At 36.1% G+C, this 24,086-nt stretch overlaps 1 protein-coding gene and 1 pseudogene across 2 annotated transcripts; both read left to right on the top strand.

The window, feature by feature from the left end:
- Window positions 1-24,086, top strand: part of LOC126694701 (MDIS1-interacting receptor like kinase 2-like) — an 83,869-nt pseudogene that overhangs the window by 7,641 nt on the left and 52,142 nt on the right.
- LOC126712309 (MDIS1-interacting receptor like kinase 2-like) lies at window positions 8,931-23,109 on the top strand. Of its 2 annotated transcripts, XM_050411597.1 has the most exons (3): window positions 8,931-9,390; window positions 11,401-12,066; window positions 22,601-23,109. In XM_050411597.1, the coding sequence occupies exons 1-3, from the start codon at window positions 9,066-9,068 to the stop codon at window positions 22,966-22,968; spliced, it is 1,359 nt and encodes a 452-aa protein (XP_050267554.1). In that variant the 5' UTR covers window positions 8,931-9,065; the 3' UTR covers window positions 22,969-23,109. The 2 variants fall into 2 exon arrangements, with proteins under 2 accessions (XP_050267554.1, XP_050267553.1); XM_050411596.1 differs by lacking the exon at window positions 8,931-9,390 and having other exon boundaries at window positions 9,424-12,066.

The following is a 24,086-nucleotide window of genomic DNA, read 5'->3' as shown; positions in this document are numbered from 1 at the left end:
AGGTCCACTTTGCTCTCTCTCTCTCTCGACATGTTTTTCCGACCAAGATGTTGGGATATTTAGACTCGGTTAATTTAATTTATGGACTTTGTTAACAGGTGCGGGCTAGCCCCTGTTAATGAACCAACTGTGATTCATTTATGATCTATCACAAATCTCACTTGCATAGGAAGTTGACAAAGTTTTATTTTTTAGTTGTGTTTTATCACAAAATGATTTGACTTTCTCCATCTAAACTAACACACATTTAATACATATTCAATTTTTTCCACATTCCTAAAAAAACATGAATAATTTATTACATTAATGGGTGCTGTACAACACCCGTTAACAGCACCCTTAATTTATTTGGGAAAGGCTTGTGTCCAGTGAAAATTTTCACTGGACACGGCAGGATTCGAACACGTGTCCGCAATCCAACGTGTATTTGATTAATTCAGTTATGCAAAAGTCTAATTTAGCATGTGATGGGAACAAACCATATCGCAAAAATTTAAAGTGCGAAAAGAGAGAATCCCAAATACAATCATTTAAAGTATACATCAAAATGTTAACAACATATGTTCAGGAGATTTTTTTTGCATGTCCGCATATATATAACCTTGATATTAATCACTTTGTAAATGCCTTCCAACTTATTTAATAAGGCTCCTCATCCCCACCCACCCTGTATCCAATACCCCCAAGAAAAACGAAGATCATCTCAAAGGGAGGGAGAGAGAGAGAGTGCACTGAAGTGATATAAACACGTTAACATCCGAAAAACTAACAAAGAAAATGGGAAACAAAACCAGAGAGAATGGGAGGGTTTTAAATGGGAAATGAGCCGGACCCCTTTTAAATATACAAATCATTACAGACCTGGAACCTTTATAAATGGACATTAACAATTACCAAATCTTTTACAATTTCAAATTTTATTAAACATGTTGTTTCACCAAAATTTGAATTTTAACCAGTACAAATATATTTTGGTGTCTATGTTTATTTATTTCAGCCTGAGATATTTTGATTTTTTTACTATTTTAATAGGTTGGAAACTCTTAAAAAATGCCTATACCAATGATATGCTCAAATGGTTTGAGATGTTGATTTTTACATAATAGAAATGATCTTTTCTGAAGCCTGTAGTCTCCCTCTATTAAACATATTTTAGAGTCTAGACACATGGATTGAAGAATAAAATATGACATATTTATGATGCCTTGAAATCAAATACAAAAATGTAGTAAAATTTATTTAAATGAGAACTTGTACATGTATGACATGCCTTGAGACATATTGTAAAGATGTGAAACTTTACTTGTTTTTAAATGCTTTTATCTTTCCTAAAAGTGAATAAATATATATATATATATATATATAATTTTTATTAAACTATTTCCTGCATCGCAATTTTAGTGACTAGTTTTTTGCTAAAAAGTGGATAGCTTAGGTATATTTGGTTCTAAAAATATGGTATGTTCACTTTTATTTTATCTTTTCTGTATTTATTTTTAGAATTTAAATATAAAAAAATATTCATTTTCACATTTGTATTTATTTGGGAACATGTTCTGAATAAAAAATTTGAGTACAAAATATACCCTTATATGGTTGGGTTCTTGTTCCCTATTTTGGTAAAAAAAACACATTTTTCACTTGAGTAGACCATATCAGTTAGTGAATTCCAGCCGTTTTCAACAATATAACAAAAATGTCATCGTATCTGTTTTCATTGAAAGCCAAATTGTGTATTCATTTTAAGTATTCAAATCCACATTGTGGATATTAAAAATAAAAACTGAGTACAAATCACAAAATCAAATCAATTTTTCAGTGGTGAGTCTCACAAAAAACTAAAAATGAATACAAAGTACGCCAATTTTTTTCTCAAACCAAACAACCTCTAAGCCTATTAGGAATATGATAATAATTGTTGTAATCCCTTTAGTTAGTTGAGATTATAATGAGTTACTTTACTTAGGATTTGATCTCATGTAACTCGTTTAACACAGATTAATTCTTAAAGCACATGTTGAATTAACTAACTAATTATCTTAAGCCATGTTGGCCAATGAGATTAAAGCTAATCTCCTATAAATACATGATTATAATTCACATTAGATATTGAAAAATAAACAAATTCATTGCTTAGTGTATTTTTTTCTCTCTCTTACTATTTCTCTATGGAGGGTAACTAGCTCGAATTTAATCAATTTCTCTACAATTCCCATATATTCCCCTACAATTCCTACCTATCCCCATTAGGAACCACTAGGTTCATAACAAAGCCACTCAATTATTTCTATGGTCAGGAATCATGTCAAAGTTCATCTACATGTAACGCATGCACATTCATATCAGCTTGTGCAAAAGTTTCTGTCTAACCTCGTATAAGAACATTTTTTTTTCTATTTTACATACTCATTTTTCAAAACACCTCACATTGGATTTTCTATTTTGCACTACATTTCATTAAAATATCAATTTTCTTGATTTTTTTTTATTTGCTTCTCTTTCTTTACACACAAAACCATCATTTGCTCTCTTCATTCATTCTTTAGCTTGGTTACTTCACCTGAAGTGGTTCTATTCCTCACCTGACCAGATCTTTAAGTCAAAAAGATATGTAAAAAAATTAAAAATTAAAAATTAAATGTAAAATAAATAGTACCAATATAAATTTACATGGTTAAAATTTTGTGTTTAGATAGCTAAAATATGGTCATTTTTCTATTATACAAGCTTGATGTTTATGGTTGTCAAAATCGCGATCCGGATCATAAAATCGCACAATTTTACGATCTTACCTCACCAAAAAGTTTAAAATCGTAGCAGGATCGCAAAAATGATAGGATCGTATGTAGGATTGTGTAGGATCGCATAGGATCGTAGGATTGTATAGGATCCTACCGATCCTACCATTTGGCTTGATTTTTTTTTTTTTTTTTTTTAAGTGGGATTCATTTGGGTAAGAGAATCCTCCTAAACCCACAAGCCCAACAAGTTATCAAAAGCCCAATAATGAATTGAAGTCCCAAATTTACCTCTATGTCAACATAAAATCTCAAAAAAACCTATAGTACTTAAGTTTAACGTTTTCAAAAACAAAACCTAAAATATTTAGATGATGAAATGGGATATGACAATGATAGTGATTAGATTAGAAGAACCTTAAAATGGGAATTCTCTTTTGGATTTCATATTTGTAATTAGCTAGTTTACCTTAGATTGAGAATTCTCTTTTAGATTACATATTGTAAATTTGTAGTTAGCTAGTTTTTATATGCTAATTAGCCTAACTTATTTTGGATTTTGAACTTAGAATTTGAAAAACATTTTCCATGTGTAGATAATATTTTGGTACTTAGTTGCTAATTAAACATGTACTAAACTTTTTAAATACATTATGTCAAAAGTTAAATATATTTTGTTTCGTTAGAATGACATAAGAACGATGTAGTGTGGGCAAATTACATTTTATGATGCAATTTTTTTTTTTTAAAGGATGGATTCATATTTTAAGTGATTATATAACATACAAAGTCACTATCAATAGATTTTTTGCTTAAAATCTGAAAATAGGTAGAATCTTACGATCCACGATCCGATCCTACGATCTACGATCCTACTTACCTCCCACAATCCTACGTAGAGATTTTGACAACCTTGATGATGTTAGTGCTCTAGGCAATATATCATATTTTGAACATACTATCCATTTGAGCAAAAAAATTGCCCCAGATAACAAATTAACCCAACAGATTTAACAAAAAAATAAAGTACAAATTGAAAACCATTTAATCAGTTTCACAAAAATGAAACCCCATTTAATGATTTAATCAAATAATCTGAATTCCCGAAATTCAAAGAAGAAGAAAAACATAGAGAGAGTGTATGAATAGTGAGTCAAACTATGGAAGAGAGAGAGAACCTCTGCCTGACGCCTTCTAGCCCCACCTATGGGCTTAGGCTCATAGGCTGCCCCAAGAGAATGAGAAAATACAAATTTTGTGGCTCTGAAATTCATTCTTCCACAGTCTCGTTGAAACCCTAACTTCAAAAAAAAAAAAAAAAAAAAAAAAAAAAAAAAACAGAGAAAAAAACTCTTTGACTTCTTTATTTTCACCCGGATATTCAGCAACCACTTGTGGATTAATTTTGGCCTTCAAAAAGTCATGAAAAACAAATTCAAAACTAGAAAGTTGCAGTGCTTGAAGTCACGGTTCTAGAAAATCTGACTTGGGTCAATTGGAACTAGAGCCCACAGAGAATCAACATTAGGGGAGACCCAACTGTCCCCTAGGCCCTAATGCCACTCCTACATGATGAAAAAACATCCACAATTACAAAATAAGGTTTTTTTTTTTTTTTTTTTAATGTTAGAATTATTGTTAAATAATTATATTCATCATTCTTAATTTCCTTTTTAAGTGAAAGCATAGGCCATTGTAAATGATTATTTTGTTATTATAAAAGTTTATGCTATTCTTATAATTTATAAATAAAAAAATATTAACAAAAAAACTCAAAGGAAGAATGGTTTTTTTTTTTAAATAATAATTTATAAAGTAGAATATCATTTTCGTCCCTAAACTATCACAAAAGTTTATTTTTCGTCCTTAAACTTTGCAAAAAGTTTTGATTTTCATCCCTTCATCTAATTTTGTTAGTTTATATCTTATGTGATCTATCAGAGTGCTGACGTGGCACTTGGCTTAGACTACATTATTTTATATTTAAAAAAATATAAACATGTGGCCAATAATTATAGGAACAAATGGGAACCATTTTTAAAAGCTCAAAAGTACCCCTCATTCCCTTACTTGACCCACACTCCCTCCATTCGTGAACCCCAACCCCACAACAACAGCCCAATCGACAACCAAAATCGAGAGTACAAACCGGTGACGTAGTTCAACTTCAGCCTCCTTCGCCGACGTCGAGGAGATGAAATAAGGTTTGAAACCCCGCCGTGAAATTGAAGTTGTTGTTGAAATCGAAGCCTACTGAGTAACATAAACCCAACAAAAAAAGACTGCCATAAATCCATGACAATAACAAGAAATTAAGATCCTAAAGGTTTTGCTTTCATCAAATATAGTTGGTATATTCCTAGCACTAAATAGAACCAAACCATTCATCTAATAACACATAATTCCTTTCGAAAAACAAAATTATCTCCAAACCCATATAAGCTATTTACTGCAGCAACTACAAATGGTCCCAACTATTCAATTCCAAATACAAAGGACCATAGTAAAGTATGAACAAAAAATTAATAACAACCCAGAATTGTCCCTTCCACACTATTGATAACCCAAAATTGAGAATTGAATTTGAAAGAACAGGACAAAGTTTTGATCGAACCTTTGTAAATAACAGAGAAACAAAGAATATATGAACCTCGACGCATCGGAGCTTCACGGTGGAGACTAATGGCCGATTGGGGTTGCCGGTTTGATTTGGACAGGAACTATTCCACCGATTGGGTTTTCAAGGTTTAGGGATTTTTGCTTAAAGCTAGCACACCTGGACTGGAGATTTTGGTTTGAGGGGGAATTTTGAACTTTAAAAAATGGTTCCCACGTGTCCATTAAAAAAAAAAATGTAGTCCAAGTTAGGTACCACATCAACACTTCATCAAGCCACATAAGACATAAACTAACATACCGTTTAGATGGAAGAGTGGAAAAGTGGAAGGATAAAAAATTGTGAGATGATGGAAAAGTGGGTGAATGGAAAATATTTAGTTTTCCCTCTTATATGTTTGGTTAGAGGGATGGAAAAGTGAGAGAGTGGAAAACTCTTTTATTTGGTTGAAGAAAAAAAGGGAACGATGGAAAATGTAATTTATATAAATTGATTATTATACTTTTGTTACATAATATGTAAAAAATGGATTTATTTGTACTCATTAAATAATATAAAATTTACCACATCATATATATAAATTTTTATTATTATTTTTATTATTATAATATAAAAATTACAATAGTGTACATATAAATTTAATTAGGCAAATGACAATAGATCATGTTGAAAAAAAAAAAAAAAAAAAAAAGAGAGGAGAACTGAACCACTGGACGATGTGCTGAAGGTAAGATGAGAAGATGAGAAAAAGTGATAAGGATTTGTGGGCAAAAGTCTTCAGGTGGGGTAGGTGAAGGGCATGAATGAAGGTAGGTGGGAGGGCATTATGGTAAAATAACAATGAGACAATTTTCTCTCATTGATTTTCCTCCCAATTTGGGAGGAAAAAATTTGTGGGTCCGGGAGAGAAAATTTTCTCCCAGGTTTTCCACTCTTCTTATTTTCTTTCCATTCCCAAACAGAGGAAAACTCAGTTTTCCACCCCATTTTCCTTCTTATATTTTCCATCCTTCCTAAATTCCACCCAACCAAACATAATGTAATAGAAATAAACAGAGGGATGAAATTCAGAATGTTTTGCAAAGTTTAGGGACGAAAATAGAACTTTTGAAAATTCGAGATCGACAAACAAACTTTTATGATAGTTTAGGGACGAAAATGACATTTTATCCTAATTTATATAACTCAGGGTAAGGATAATTTTGTCCGTGTGTCAACTTGACAACGTAGATTGTTAAAGTAAGAAAACTACCCATCTATATAAACGGATAAACCTAAATTGCGCCGGTACTTCATGAGTGAAAATTCATTCTTTGAATCCCTGATGGTTAATACATTATCATAATTCAGATTGTTATAATTATTCATTAGGTCCATTTAATTAATGATTAGCATTACAAGATTTATAAAGGAAAAGGAAAAGAAAAAGAAAAATGTGGATGATTATAACCACAGACACAATAATGATACACTTAAGTTGTGCAGATGGGTTTGGCACTTTGGCTGTAGCATAGGACTTTTATTTTTTTTTTGAAAAAGTTGGTTGTAACGTAGGACATGGCCTCACATACTGCATACTAGCGTTGTGCAGGTTTTGGCTCTTTTGACAGGAAAAGTCTTGTGCCTGTGCCACTTTATGTGGCACTAGAAGGACTCTTTTTAATAAGGTGATGAATTGCATCATTTGAAATACTGATTGGTGGACTATGATTTAGACTCTCACATGGTTGTTAACAACTACCAGATAATTGTCTTTTTTTGGCTACTTTTTTCCATGCAAGCTTAATTGACTTAAGAAAGACTCGATATATTATTAAGATAATTCAGATTATTATAATTATTCATTAGGTCCATTTAATTAATGATTAGCATTACAAGATTTAGAGCATTCCCATCAAGGTGAGTAAAATTTTTAGCATAAACTACCTCAAAACCCAAAATTTTAACTTTTAACAACTCATTTTATAATATACCCAACATCAAAAATTCTATATTTTTTTACCATTTCATTTAAATATTCTTTTTTTATTATTTCTTTATTCTTCAATTATATTTCTTTCTCTCTCTTCCTCTCTGTCACTCTCAACCCAGCAAACTTGACCATCTCAATGCAGCAAATCCATACCCACCCCATCCACCACCACCGGAAAAAAACACCAACCACCCATACCCACCTATCTATCCAACAAACTCACACTCTTTCATCTTAACCCAGCAAACCCATATCCATCCCAACCACCACCACTGAAGAAGAAGAAGAAAAAAAAAAAAAAAAAAAAAAAAAAAAAAAACACACACACACACACACACTAGCAGATGCAGAAAAAGCCACGGAGACCCATTGAGATTCACCACAAAACCCAGAAAACAACAGCATCCACAAAACCCAAAATTGATGACCGACGGAGACCCACAGATTCACCACAAAACCCAGAAAAAAATAGCATCCACCCCCAGAGATTCGAAGACAACACCTCAAAACCCAAAATCGGACCAAATCTCAGCTACCACCAAAGATTCCAGAGAAGAAATCAAACCAAATCTCAGCCACAATCTACCAAATCAGACCAACAACATCCATCAATCGGAGCAAATCTCAGCCATGATCCACGATCCACCACCACCACGATCCATCGGTGAGAAGAAGGAGAGAGAATCGGTGAGAAGAGAGGGAAAAAAAAACCCACACAACCACGCCAATCTACCCTCAACGCTAATGCCCACGCCGGCCAAATCCATAACCCACACAACCACTGCCGAATCTACCATCAAATCACAAACTAAAATAAAAAAAAATAAAAAATAAAAACCACTGCGATAGAGATTGGCTTGCCTTGATGATCCGGCCTGGGTTTTGTCAAAGAGGGAAGCAGAACGTCAAGTAGAGGGAGAGGGAGAGAGAGAGCAAAGAAGTGGTTGGAGGCTCTCAGAGCAAGAATGAGAGACGGAAGAAAGACAAGAAAAGGAGAGAGAGAGAGAGAGAGAGAGAGAGAGAAAAAAAAAAAAGCCCCACGGAATAAAAAAATAATATAACTTTTACCATTGGTGAACAGTATGGTCTCAAATTTGAGATTACACTGTTTATTAATGCCAAAAATTATGGCATTTACAATGCTCGATAAAAGTGATTTTTTAGAGTTTGGGGGTGACAAATGTCAAATATTTGACATTTGATACCCTTGATAGGAGTGCCTCTATAAAGGAAAAAGGAAAAGAAAAAGAAAAATGTGGATGATTATAACCACAGACACAGTAATGATACACTTAAGTTGTGCAGGTGTGTTTGGCTGTAGCATAGGCCTTTTTTTCTTTTCTTTTTTTTGGAAAAAGTTGGTTGTAACGTAGGACATGACCTCACATACTGCATACTAGAGGACTTTTTAATAAAGTGATGAATTGTATCATTTGAAATACTGATTGGTGGACTATGATTTAGACTCTCACATGGTTGTTAACAACAACCAGATAATTGTCTTTTTTTGGCTACTTTTTCCATGCAAGCTTAATTGACTTAAGAAAGACTCGATATATTATTAAGATAACTTGGCAGACCTGGCTATATATGCTCCACAAATTTAGGCCTTAATCGACTTAGGTCAAGCTTTAATACAGGCTTCATCAACTACATAACCATAAAGCCATTCATTCTCTGATCACCCAATTCGTTTATGGTCTTTAGCAACATTTTACATCCCCCCAACTTATAAGTCATGATGTCCTTAGTAGAGAAACCGCTTCCCAATTGCATTAGTGTTCTAATTCGAGTCTTGCTCACCACTATCATTATCATTCTTGTGTTGGCTTCTTCTTCCCAATTTGCTATTTCTTCTTCCTTTGCAACTTCACCTCCCAATATGGCGACAAGGATGGGGAGAGAAGCAGAGGCTCTTCTGGAATGGAAAGCGAGCCTTGACAACCAAAGCCAGTTTCGTTTGTCTTCATGGGTTGGAAACATCACTTGCCATTGGGTTGGAATTGCTTGCAACAACTTTAGCAGCATCTCTCATATCAACCTCCCAGATTCTGCTTTAAAAGGTACACTCCACACTTTGAGCTTCTCATCCTTACACAGTCTCGTAAGTCTTAATCTCAGCTACAACTTACCCTACGATACCATTCCTTCACACTTGGGCAACCTTTCTAAGCTAATCTACCTTGATTTATCTGGCAATCATCTCTCAGGAAGAATTTCATCCGAATTATGCCAACTAACAAGCCTTCACATATTAAATCTACATGATAATAACATCACTGGATCCATTCCTTATCAACTTGGAAAGCTACATTTGCTCAATAAGCTAATTTTGTCTAGTAACGGTCTCACGGGTTCAATCCCTGTGTCAATTGGAAACTTGAGCAACTTAATCATTCTATTTATTTATGACAACAATCTTTCTGGGTCCATTCCTCATCAACTTGGAAATCTAACATCTCTTAGGATGCTCTCTTTCCGCAATAACACCCTCATAGGCTCGACACCTGCATCTATTGGAAACTTGGGCAGCTTAACCCATTTAGAGCTCAGTGCAAACCAACTTTCTGGATCCATTTGTCATGAAATTGGGATGTTGGGATCTCTTGCTTATCTTAATCTTGCTAAAAACAATCTCTCCGGTTTAATTCCTACTTCTATAGGAAACTTAGGCAACCTGAGTTTTTTCTTCCTCAACAATAACAAACTTTCTGGACCCATACCTCAAGAAATTGGAAAGTTGGGATCTCTTCTTGACTTGGCTCTGTTTAGTAACAATCTTTCTGGCCCAATCCCTACTTCTATAGGAAACCTGACCAACCTATCTATATTATCCCTTTCCGAAAACAATCTTTGGGGATCTATCACATCCTCTATGGGGAACATGAAGGATCTCACAATTTTGGAACTTTTTATGAATCAATTATCGGGCAATATCCCATTAGAAATAGGAAAGCTCAAACTTCTTACCCGTCTAATGTTGTTCATAAATGAACTTAATGGCTCCATCCCTTTTGAATTTAATAATCTTACATATTTGACTCATTTGGGATTGGAGGAAAACATGTTGTCAGGCTACCTTCCACGAAATGTTTGTAATGGTGGATCACTTCAATTATTCACAGCATTTGACAATCATTTCATAGGTTCCGTTCCAAAAAGTTTGAGAAATTGCACCAGCTTAGTACGAGTGAGGCTTGAGGGAAACCAATTAACAGGAAATTTATCAGAAGACCTTGGCATTTACCCAAATTTGATTTATATCGATTTGAGTTATAACAATTTCTATGGAGAGCTTTCTCAAAAGTGGGAGAAGTGCCAAAGTCTACAAAACTTAAAGATCTCCAATAACAAAATTTCTGGTGTAATACCTCTTGACCTTGGAAGATCCACCAAGCTACGGTTACTTGATTTCTCCTTCAATCATCTAGTTGGGCAGATTCCAAAGGAACTAGGAAAGTTGACGTCATTGTATCTCCTTAATCTGGGTGATAATCAACTTTCAGGTAGTATTCCATTGGAAATTGGAATGCTATCTGATCTGCAATTTCTTGTTCTCTCAGCCAACAATTTAACAGGATCAATTCCTGAACAAATACAAGGGTGCATAAAATTATTGAACTTGAACTTAAGCAAAAATAAAATTAGGGGGAGTGTTCCCACTGAGATTGGCAACATGCAGTTTATTCAAATGCTTGATCTAAGTGAGAATTTGTTGATCGGAAAAATACCACCACAACTTGGAGAATTGCGAAGCTTAGAAAAATTGAATCTCTCCCATAATGAGCTATCTGGTTCCATTCCAGCAACTTTTGGTAAAATGTCAAGTTTGACCAATGTTGATATATCATACAATTGCTTGGAAGGTCCTCTACCCAACAATAAAGCCTTCAATGAGGCCTCATTTGGAGCATTAAGAAATAATAAAGATTTGTGTGGTAATGCCTCTAGCTTGAAGGCATGCCTGTCTTCCATTACCCGAAGCAAGAATCTTGGTGGGAAAAGGCGAAATAAAGTTGTGATTTTCTTTATTGTTCCTATCTTAGGCTCAGTGGTTCTCTCATTGATTGTAGTTGGGATTTTCTATGCTTTTCTCAAGTGCTTGAGGTTGAGGAACAAGCTCAACAATCCAAGAGAAGCACAAAATGATAATATGTTTGCAATCTGGAGCTATGATGGGAAAATGGTGTATGAAAGAATCATTGAAGCAACAGAGGAATTTGACTCCAAACATTGTGTCGGAGTGGGAGGGTGTGGAAGTGTTTATAAAGCTGAGCTGCAGCCAGGTCAAGTTGTTGCTGTGAAAAAACTTCATTCAATACAGGATAACGGGATTGCCAATGCAAAGGCTTTCGAAAATGAGATTCGTACTCTGCTAGAAATCAAGCATCGCAATCTGGTAAAGCTTTATGGCTTTTGCTCGCATCCACGACACTCATTCTTGGTTTACGAGTTCTTAGAAGGGGGAAGCCTAAAAGAGTTACTAAGCAATAAAGAAGAGGCAATTAATTTTGAATGGGCCAAAAGGGTAAATATTGTCAAAGGAGTGGCTGATGCTTTATCCTATATGCATCACGATTGCTCACTTCCCATAGTTCATCGAGACATATCTAGCAAGAACATCTTGTTGGATTCAGAATATGTTGCTCACATCTCGGATTTTGGCACAGCTAGGCTTTTGAAGCCTGACTCGTCCAATTGGACTTCATTTGCTGGAACATTTGGTTACACGGCTCCAGGTAATATATACTTTTTCCTATCGGCATGCTTATTCCTCTTTGAAATACTTTTCTCTAGTTCATTTAATGTAGTGCCAATCATAATGCATTGTAGTAACATAGGCTTTATTTATTTATTTATTTTTAATTTCACTATAATCTACGCCGTAGCCATTTCATTATCCTATATATATATATAGGATAATGAAATGACATTGATATAAATTTTTTGGCAGTTTTAGGGCATGTGACCAAGGCTAGCAAATAGGTGACACTTGTGGGAATTAAATAACATTCTTTGGATTTTGATTAGGTTATGTTTAATACGGATGGCTTATTCGTGATCACATTGGTATAATTTCTAAGGTAGCAACTGAACTGTTGGAACTTAATTAAGATGATGTAACCACCATGACCCTTAGCGCGATGGTCACTACAAATATTAAGTGCATGTGGAGTGTAGAGGGTAAGGGTCGGGATTCAAATCTCCAAAGAGAGCTTCACACATATATATACTTAGATTAAATTAAAGTAAAATTTCTATCTTGTATAAAAAATAAATTAAATTAAAAAAATAAGATGGCATATACCTTGCACATTTTATAGGTTTCATTCGTTTGGTGGTTGAAGTACTATATAAATATAAATATATATATATATATATATATATATATATATTTGGGTTGATCAACGTACGTGAGGGAAGATATTAGGATAATGGTTCACTCTAAATATTTCAATATTTCGATTCTAGCTTTTTTTTTTTTTTTTTTTTTTAAAGAATGTTTCGATTATATCGTAGTTAGTAGCTTAGTGATCAATTTATGAATACCTTACAACATTTTCGATATGAAATGATATATCAAACTATACTATGAAATTAGTAATTCACTGAAACAATAGTGAAGTCTCAAAAATTTTCAGAAGGGCATTCTCAAAAAAATAAAAAAAATAAATCAGAAGGGACAAGTTAAATTGTCACACACAATATATATATTTATATATATATATATATATATATATATATATATATATATATATATTATTAGGAACGGAGCTCGAATTTGAAATTAGGGGGACAACTTTGCCGCTGATGGGCTAATTTTTCTGGTATATTTTGTTTTAGATTTTAGATCTATAAATATCTTTTATAGCCTTTAAAAGACTGAAAATGCTAGAGCTACAAATGTTTTTATAAATTGATAATGTGGGCAATGGTTATTGTTATGTAAAAAAATGATTAATTAGTGGACCCAGATGCGAACCAATAAGAATTTGTTATCTCAATAGATTGTATAAATATTCTAGAAAAGTTTGTGTCTGTAGCATTATAATCAAAATAATTAAAGATATCGTTAAGGGGGCAAAATGTAATTTTATAGAACAAAATTGCTAAAATTAATACATACATATATATATATACATACTTGTAGGGCCCAACAATATATGGGTCAGGCCCACTTGTTCGCGGGAAGCTTTAAGGTCCAAAGCCGAAGAAGGTGGTAGTCCCAGCTCATTAGCGCAAAGTACAAATGGGCCCAGAAAAGCGGCCGAGGACGATGCAGCCCTCGGCTGGCCCAAAGCTCCACCAAGAAAAAAGGGCAGAAGCGGCATAAGGATAATCTTGAAAGAAAATCTGAAATATCTGGGAAAGGCCGCCCTTACTACCTTTCCCAGACAGAACTTTACACCTAACAGGGTCATGTCCTTTAGCTTTATCAACTACTCCCAACCATTTCGGGATTAGACTGACGGGACAAATATCTGTCCTGGAAAAAGTCGACCCTACACGTGGACGAAGGATAACGAACGTAGGGTAGTATAAAAGAAAACGTAAGGTAACAAAAAAGGGGATCCCCATCTCATTTCCTGGAAAAAACTCCAGGAATGGGAATGCCCGGATAATATATGCGCTCCACCATGGAAAACCCATCGACGGGCAACCGGAGAAAAACACTAGTGCTCCTCGGACATGATCCGAGGAGTCCAATCCCTCAATTTATAAAGTTATTGGGGTTGGATATCCGGACTAAAGCCTTTTCTAGTCTAGGTTTATCTAAGGTCCGGCCTATACTAACGCCCCGTGACCCAACGCTAGCCTTTCAAGCCCACTCTCTACAAATTTTATTGTGGGGGATCCATCACGCGCGAGCCCAACGTCATTGTTGGGCCATTTGAGAATCGTGTCCCTACAATTGGCGCCGTCTGTGGGAAGGCTTGCGCGTTGGCACGGGTGGCGCATGAGTCAGCTCTCTAGCAAGCAGAGATTCACGAGTTTTTCCCATCTCCGGCGACGCGCAGCTGTTGCTCCGCCATAAGCTTCTGCTAGGGGCTACGCCTTGCACTGCTAAAGGCGCGGTAGGCTCTAGGGGCTTCCTGCCCCAAGCCAACTCTCCCCTCCCTGTCCTAGGGGCTAACCTTCGAAAAATAAATAAGTATAGAGAAAAAAACCACTTAAAAAAGAACTCTTACAAGTTTTGGACAGAACCAAGGCCTTGCATGGTCCTCGGACCCAAGCCTATGGGGAAACCAAGTACAAAAAAGAAATCTTACAAGTTTTGGACAGAACCAGGGCCTTGCATGGTCCTCGGACCCAAGCCTATGGGGAAACCAAGTACAAAAAAGAACTCTTACAAGTTTTGGACAGAACCAAGGCCTTGCATGGTCCTCGGACCCAAGCCTATGGGGAAACCAAGTACAAAAAAGAACTCTTACAAGTTTTGGACAGAACCAAGGCCTTGCATGGTCCTCGGACCCAAGCCTATGGGGAAACCAAGTACAAAAAAGAACTCTTACAAGTTTTGGACAGAACCAGGGCCTTGCATGGTCCTCGGACCCAAGCCTATGGGGAAACCAAGTACAAAAAAGAACTCTTACAAGTTTTGGACAGAACCAGGGCCTTGCATGGTCCTCGGACCCAAGCCTATGGGGAAACCAAGTACAAAAAAGAACTCTTACAAGTTTTGGACAGAACCAAGGCCTTGCATGGTCCTCGGACCCAAGCCTATGGGGAAACCAAGTACAAAAAAGAACTCTTACAAGTTTTGGACAGAACCAGGGCCTTGCATGGTCCTCGGACCCAAGCCTATGGGGAAACCAAGTACAAAAAAGAACTCTTACAAGTTTTGGACAGAACCAGGGCCTTGCATGGTCCTCGGACCCAAGCCTATGGGGATACCAAGTACAAAAAAGAACTCTTACAAGTTTTGGACAGAACCAAGGCCTTGCATGGTCCTCGGACCCAAGCCTATGGGGAAACCAAGTACAAAAAAGAACTCTTACAAGTTTTGGACAGAACCAAGGCCTTGCATGGTCCTCGGACCCAAGCCTATGGGGAAACCAAGTACACAGAAGCACAATCGGAGTTCCCTGCTTCCCAGTCGACTGCTCGGATGGATTATTTAGAGATTATCAGCCTTGGACGGTGTTCACGCGCGTATCACAGAATATTCAACTGTTATCCCGATTAGTTTCCTAAGTTTGATTTATTATGAATTATCGATATAATGCCCGGTAGTATTGATAAATTGGAGTTAGTTAGATTATGTTTCAAGCTACTTTGCTCTAAATATTCCTGAAGAAACACACACATAGGGCACACCCATTCACTAAGTAATGTTGTCAAAGGAACAGTATCCAAAACAAGTAAAGAAATTTCCATTTTCACTAAGACAAAGAAATAGTACAGTATACAATGAAAAGCTGGAATCAATTTGTGTCAAAGCTCACTACATAACCAAAAAGAAAGGAAGATACAAGAGAATAAAATAAAGCTGAGGAAGTAGATCAGAGGAGAGGTTGGCTACAGCTCCAAGACCTTGTTCTTCCTCAATGCTTTCACGCGCCCACAACTCAAACAGCAAAAGAGACCCAACTTGAGCCTGACACCGCTGAAGGAAAGGTGCAGGGAGTTGGAAGTCGAGGGGCTTTCTCTAAATATTCGCCTGCTGCAAAGCAGAGGCGCTGATGGCGGAAAATCTTTCTTCTGACATACCAAAATTCTGGCATGAACAGAACCTGCTTCGGATTTTGACTAAAAGAGGGAGAGACACCCTTCCCCCTCGGTCGAAATGGAGTATTCTCCTGAACTTATGCTTCCTGTGCCCATACCTTACCATTTGGAGTCTCATGAGGACACGGTACTTCTGCGGCGGAGAGGGTTCTTTCTTCCCAACCCTCGCCTTAAACATGCTGTGCTAAGGGAGGATAACACCAGATATGGGATTTATGATATGGGAGAAAACTGAAGGACTGGTGCGTATATAAAGCAACTCTCTCTCCCTCCTATTTATTTGAAAAGACAAGGTGGTGGCAGTCAACTCACGCAGCGTCCCAAGGAACGCTACAGACAAAATGGTTCTGGCTCAACTTCCAACGCCAACTGCAACCACAAGATTAAAGAAGCCTCGTAAAGGCGCACCTCGATCATTGGGACGTCAGAGAGTACTGCGTGGCCAGAGGATGCAGAAATATCTCTTAATTCGTGGGGAAATTGAATTCGCGGCCCAGGCCCGCTTTGCGTGAAGGCCCAGGTGCTGTGGCCCACGCCGAGAAATGGCCGTTGCCGAGGACAACCCCTGCTCGGCGCCTTGGGAAATGCCTGATGAAAGGGAGAATCTGAACTCAAAGAGTCTTGGACAGAACCTAAGACTTGCATCGTCCTCGGACCCAAGCCTATGGGGAAACCAAGTACAAAAAAGATATCTTATAGGTCTTGGACAGAACCTAGGACTTGCATGGTCCTCGGACCCAAGCCTATGGGGAAACCAAGTACAAAAAAGATATCTTATAAGTCTTGGACAGAACCTAGGACTTGCATGGTCCTCGGACTCAAGCCTAGAGGGAAACCAGGAACATAAAAAAAAGGATATCTTATAAGTCTTGGACAGAACCTAGGACTTGCATGGTCCTCGGACTCAAGCCTAGAGGGAAACCAGGAACATAAAAAAAAAAGGGATATCTTATAAGTCTTGGACAGAACCTAGGACTTGCATGGTCCTCGGACTCAAGCCTAGAGGGAAAACAGGAACATAAAAAAAAAAGGATATCTTATAAGTCTTGGACAGAACCTAGGACTTGCATGGTCCTCGGACTCAAGCCTAGAGGGAAACCAGGAACATAAAAAAAAAAGGATATCTTATAAGTCTTGGACAGAAACTAGGACTTGCATGGTCCTCGGACTCAAGCCTATGGGGAAACCCAGCACCTAAAAGAAAAAGTATAAGCCCTAAACAAAACCCAAGCTATGCGAAGTCCTCGGACTCAGGACTCTTGGGAAACCAACTACTCGGATGGAGAAGTTTCTCGGCTCAAATATTGTGAAATGTTAAGGCCAGTATGTTAAGATGGCAAAATGACCCCCTATTCAATAGCCTACGGAAACTGTTCGTTTTACGGATGATATGTTCTCGGATAACTACTTCTTACACCTTATCGAACCCTTAGTTCCCATCTCGACTAATTTTAAGGTAAGTCTCGTTCCTCACTGGTCGGATTGTTATGTCGAATAATAATTTTGTTAAAGTTATTATGGCGTCTTTTTATTAACGAGTATTTTGGCCTTAGTTGTCATTGGTTCAAATGCTATACTACTGTGCCGAGCAGAGCTTGCAAGTTTATTAAAGCATATAAACAGAACATGCGAAATAGAATAACAGTAACTTTTATTAATATAAAAAATTATTACAACGTACAAGGAAGGGTTTAAGCAAGCCTATACAAAAAATGAACTGCCGAAGCAGTAATAACATCCGTAATACAGATAAATAAACCGTCAGGTGTCCTTTAAACTCGCCTTCAAAGTCTCTCTAAAATCTCTGCCTCAGTACTGCTCATATCAGGAGAAGAACCTACTTTAGAAAAAGATGAAGGAGCGCAAAGGAAGAAGAAGATGGAGGACATGAGCAGAAGATGGAGGAGATGAATGAGGAAGATGGAGGACATGAGTAAAAGAAGGAGGAGAAGAAGAGGGAAGAAATGAAAAGAAAGAAAAAGGAGCAAAAGAGGGAAAAGGAAAAGCACCAGGATGGATCTGGTGGTGGAAAGAAGAAGAAAGAAAAGTAAAGGATGGCGCCAGTGAACGAAGAGAGAAAGAAGCAGGGGCATTTAGTCCCTGCCCCAGTCCTGACTCTTAGCACACCGGTGCCACATTAGATATGCTCATAAGAAAGCGGGTGGTGATGATGCTGGGTGTCCTCGGCTCAGTCACGTCGAAGGTGCGACGTGACGAGTTCCTGCTTCGGATTTTGGCTGAAAGGTAGGCGGGATAAATCTTGAGTCTCTGCCATCCTTGCCCCGACCGAGCCATCTCGATCCTGGTCAGAACAAGGTGTTTTTGGGAGGGAGAAAGTTTCTTCATCACCTAGGACTGTGTCGAACGTATTACGAGTCGATGTATAATCAGAGGGTAAATGTGAATTCTGGGAGGAATCTAAGGACTTCAGTTTTCTGGGGGATTAAGGGATTCACATATGAAAGAAACAACTCATGTCCACCCTCTTTATATAAGGGACGAAGAGGATGGCATTAAATGTGTTCAGATCTTCAAGGAAATCTGCCAGTAAGAATGCGCCTGTTCCGCTCCCCCACGCTATCAGTAACCATTGAATTTGAGAGGTCTCGTGAAGGGAAAACATTAAAAACCTACTTCGGGTAGCCAAACGGGCAGAACGTATAAAGGCTAAATCAAAAAGGATATCTCGTAGATCGGAGCGTTTCCTGGGCATTCGGAGAGTAGCCCACGCCAGGGAAGGGTCGAATTAAATGAGCCGTAATAAAGGCTCGGAATTACCAAAACCCCCCTCTCCTACCAAGGGGTCGGACAGCAGGGTTTTGAGGGGCTATTGTGGGGCCCAACAATATATGGGCCAGGCCCACTTGTTCGCGGGAAGCTTTAAGGTCCAAAGCCGAAGAAGGTGGTAGTCCCAGCTCATTAGCGCAAAGTACAAATGGGCCCAGAAAAGCGGCCGAGGACGATGCAGCCCTCGGCTGGCCCAAAGCTCCACCAAGAAAAAAGGGCAGAAGCGGCATAAGGATAATCTTGAAAGAAAATCTGAAATATCTGGGAAAGGCCGCCCTTACTACCTTTCCCAGACAGAACTTTACACCTAACAGGGTCATGTCCTTTAGCTTTATCAACTACTCCCAACCATTTCGGGATTAGACTGACGGGACAAATATCTGTCCTGGAAAAAGTCGACCCTACACGTGGACGAAGGATAACGAACGTAGGGTAGTATAAAAGAAAACGTAAGGTAACAAAAAAGGGGATCCCCATCTCACTTCCTGGAAAAAACTTCAGGAATGGGAATGCCCGGATAATATATGCGCTCCACCATGGAAAACCCATCGACGGGCAACCGGAGAAAAACACTAGTGCTCCTCGGACATGATCCGAGGAGTCCAATCCCTCAATTTATAAAGTTATTGGGGTTGGATATCCGGACTAAAGCCTTTTCTAGTCTAGGTTTATCTAAGGTCCGGCCTATACTAACGCCCCGTGACCCAACGCTAGCCTTTCAAGCCCACTCTCTACAAATTTTATTGTGGGGGATCCATCACGCGCGAGCCCAACGTCATTGTTGGGCCGTTTGAGAATCGTGTTCCTACAATACTAATAATTAAAATATAAAAAAAAATTGGGAGGCGGGGGGGGGGGGGGGGTTGGGGGTGTTGGTGGGAGGGCCATTGCCCCCCGGGTCCAAAAGTGGCTCTGTCCCTGATTATTATAAAGGTTTCATCCATTCCGTACAATATAATTCAAGACAAACAATTTTTTTCTCATTAGTTATGTATAATTTTTATTTATATTATATTAATCACAATTAATATTCTTTAAACATATATATATATATATATATATAATTTTTTCATATATAAAAAGGTTTCATCCAGTTGGTTCAATATAATTCATGACAAACAATTTTTTTTTCTCATTAGTCATGTATAATTTTTTTTAATTATATTAATCATAATTAATATTCTTTAAACATTTTAACTTAAGGTTTTTTTGGACAACATAAAATGTATAGAAATCAATAATTTTAGATAAATTAAATAATAAATGTCACTTTTATATGCCTTAACTTATACAACGTAATATTTGAAAAATATAATAATTACAACTAAATGAAAACGCTTCTTTTGTTTATGGATGACAACGTAAAACATGTTCCAATCTCTTAAAGATTATAGCATATATTGTTCAAATGAAAATGAATAAGGTTAGGATACAAATTATTTTACAAAAATTTTTACAAACTGTTGATGTGGTGAGTGATTATTGGTAAATAAAAAAGTGAATTTAATGGTGAGTTTAGATGAAAACTAATAAGAAGTTAGCCACATCAACATTTTGTAAAAATATTTTAAAATAATTTGTAACTATAGCATTACTCAATGAGAATAGATAAGAGAATCTATACATTCGTATGCCTAAACTCTCCGAATATAAAATAAAATAAAAAAGGACTTGGCTCAAATACATCGTTGATCTAAAAATTAGACCATGAAATTTAAAGTAATCTCTTTTAATAGCTTAGATGACATGGCAAACTAAAAACCTACATGTCATCACTCCGCCAGACACATTAGTAACTAAAAACAATCACTTTAAATTTGTTAGAGACAAAAAAAAAAAAAAAAAATTATAACTTTTAAGTTTGTTAGGGGCAAAAATAAGGACAAAGTTTAGCTATAAAATTGATTGTAGCATTAAGCTACAATCTTACTCAATAAAATAAATATTACTACATATTTTGAAAATCTAACTATTGAATTACATATTTTTTACGCTCTTAATACATATGTTAAATTTCGTGTCAATTGGATATTATTTACTATATGATCTATAAGCTTATATTTTATGCATAATTTTAAACTACAAAAACTTGCAATTTAAACAATTTATTGATGACATAACTATTGATCTTTAATTCTCTAGAAATTTTGCAAGTATGGAGAATATAAGAAGAATATGTTATCTAATGGTGGATTTGTCAAAATTCATCTCCAATAAAAAATATTGAATAAAGTTATAGATTTAGGTTACAACCAATTTTGTAGCTAAATTTTATCCCTAAAACAATCATATTAAAGTTTGTAAGGAACTAAAAACAATCAAATTAAATTAAATGGACTAAAACAGTCTAAAGTTTAGACACTAACATTGTATTTTGGCCAAAAGAAGTCATTTTTGTAAAAGAAAAAGGATTTTTTACAGAAAATATTTACTTATATAATTTTAGAAATATGTGCTTTAAATGCACCTAATGAGTTATGTATGGCAAAAAAAAATGAATATTAAAAGAAAAAAAAAAAAGAGACCTTAGCACTTTAAATGAGTATTTTATATATTTTCAAATAAAAAGAATGTTTAAATAAAATGCGAAAATACACTTTTGGTCCCTACATTTTAGGTTGATTTTCAATTTGGTCCCTAAAATTTCGCTCCTAGGTCAGTCCCTGATTTCAGAAAAGTGTTTTTATTTTTGTCCCTACCGCCAACCTAATAACAGAAAAATTTGAGGTGGCAAATGGAGTGCTTTGTTGGCATGTTATATGCTGACGTGGCTATAAAAAAAAAAATTATATTTAGCATTTTAAATGCCATGTTAGCATTTAAATTAATAAAAAAGCCTTCTCATTTTTTTTTTGAAACCAACTTTAAATCTAATTTTATTATTATTATCATTTTTACTTTCATTATTTTTTTTTCGTAAGAACATAAATACTTGTTCTTCAATGTTCTTCTTAAATCCAAGAAATAAACCTAGCAATGACATCAAACCCAGAATAAAAGAACATGAACATCAAACCTACAGGAAAAAAAAAAACATGAACATCACCAAATCAAAGAACATGAACAAGAGCAAACACAGGAAAACCCATACGAAACCACTCCCAAACCAAACTATCCAAAGAATAGAAACCCAGCAAAGCATCCAACTCATCCACTCCCAACCAAACCATAATCAAAGAAATTTTGAATACCACAACAAGCTAATAACTTAAAAAACAAAAAGAAATTTCAAAATGTGAAATTCCCAACAAATGCCAAAACCAAATCTCCAGCAAACCCCAAATGTCAAAAAATGATCACCGATCAGACCAACGACAACAAACCCTGCAATCCCAACCAACGAACCCAGTTGAACCAACAAACCTAGTCGAACCCAGCACCCACCAACATCTCTTTCTCTAAACCTAGATCCGATCAAACCCAGTCAAACCCACCAACGATCACCGATCAAAGCAAAAGAGAAAGCCCAAATCCCAGCAAACCCAATCAAACCTAGCACCCACCAACATCTTTTTCTCTAAACCTAGATCCAAAGAGAAAGCCGAAAGAGAGGGATATTGAAATATTTGGATGTTGTGTAGATTGAAATATTTTTTGAAGGTTAGGGTAGACATTAAAATACTACAATAGTTTAGGGTTAGTTGCAAGCAAAAAGGTAAAAAACAAAAAAACAAAAAAACAATTTACAAGTATATACTCAAGGTTCCTATGGTATCATACCAAGTGTTACATAAGCTAGATTCTTCTATTTTGCAGAGCTTGCATATAGAATGGAAGTGAATGAGAAATGTGATGTTTATAGCTTTGGAGTGTTAGCATTGGAAGTGATTATGGGAAAGCATCCAGGAGACCTCATCTTGTTTCTCTCATCATCATTAACAGCAACATCAACTACCCACAATATACTATTGAAGAACACTTTGGACCAACGCCTCAAACCTCCTAAAAATCAAGTCGCATTGAAAGTGGTATCAATAGCAAAGCTTGCATTTGCATGCTTGGCAACCAATCCAAAATCTAGGCCAACCATGCAGGAGGTTTCCCATGAGCTTTCAATTGTAAGAGCACCCATGCCAGAGGTTTTCGACATGCTTACCTTGGGTTTACTGTTTAACAGAGTTTGATGTAGTATATATATATGTTTGTAATCTTACCTTGTTTAGAGTTTATCCTTGATTTTGCTTTATTTTGGATTTATAAAACTGTTAAGTTGTGATTTTCCTTGTTTTATGTGTTAAAATAATGTGGCCCAACATGATATTTATGATGTCTCTATTCTCAATAAGTAATTATTCAAAATTTCTAGTGAAATTATGCAATATTTTTATGATATAAAATATTGGTATATTGAAATATGTCTACTTGATTTAGTAGACTAAGATTATGAATTCATTATAGTCCTTGACTTGACCATATCCATCATGATGTAGCCTATTCTTATAGGTACATTATTAGACCATGATGGAAAGGAGGTGCAAGTTAAAATTGCTCAGACTACGAAAGACAATAAGGGCTAGTCTTTCGAAAGTTAATGCATAATAATCTTGGCAGTCCTTCCATAATGAGATTCATACACGTTGAGCATTAGCCTTAACAAATCTATCATGTCATTGCCAGTAACTTGGCCTCCTATAAGAGGTGTTGTCATTATGGTGATTTTGGATATGAACGATAGATGAATCCATGCATTAGTATGGAGTTAAAAAAGTAATGGCACATTAATGAACTTCTTCATTAATGAATCTAATTAATGAAGTTATTTATTAATGGATGTAACATATCTGTTACATGAATTGTTATTACGATAGAAAGGATTTTATACCTAGTCATGTCCTTTTTAAATATTATAAATATTGTCAAGGCCACACTTGCAAGGGGTGTGAGAAGAGAAAAGAAAGCTCTTGTTAATCCTGACCAGCTGAGGAGAGCATCTTAATTGCTTGTGAGATCCTTGAATAATATAATTTAGTATGTAATTTCTCACATCTTAGTTTTTGTTTTTATTACATATGCACATGATATAATTATTAATTGATAGATGTATTATTTTTGTTTCTCTTGAATTACTCCCTAAGTAAAATTCCCACATTATGTTGGCTATATTCCATGTTAAATGTCTTAAATTCATGCATAAATTCTATGTATTATGTGGGCTTTTATTGTAATTAGGCTGGATTAGAAATCCATGAAAAGTAGTTGGACACTGCAAGACAACTCACAAGACCAAGCACCCACAAGTGGA

This window comes from Quercus robur, chromosome 2, assembly GCF_932294415.1.
Source record: "Quercus robur chromosome 2, dhQueRobu3.1, whole genome shotgun sequence".
In the NCBI taxonomy this organism is placed as follows: domain Eukaryota; kingdom Viridiplantae; phylum Streptophyta; class Magnoliopsida; order Fagales; family Fagaceae; genus Quercus; species Quercus robur.
Note: the sequence above shows the minus strand (reverse complement) of the source record. Positions and strands in the feature narration are given on the sequence as shown.

Excerpts from the sequence above, each read along its gene's own strand:
- LOC126712309 (XM_050411596.1), top strand. The coding sequence starts at position 9,795 with ATGCTCTCTTTCCGCAATAACACCCTCATAGGCTCGACACCTGCATCT. Across the intron at positions 12,067-22,600 it reads ATTTGGTTACACGGCTCCAG|AGCTTGCATATAGAATGGAA; the intron begins GTAATATATACT and ends TCTATTTTGCAG.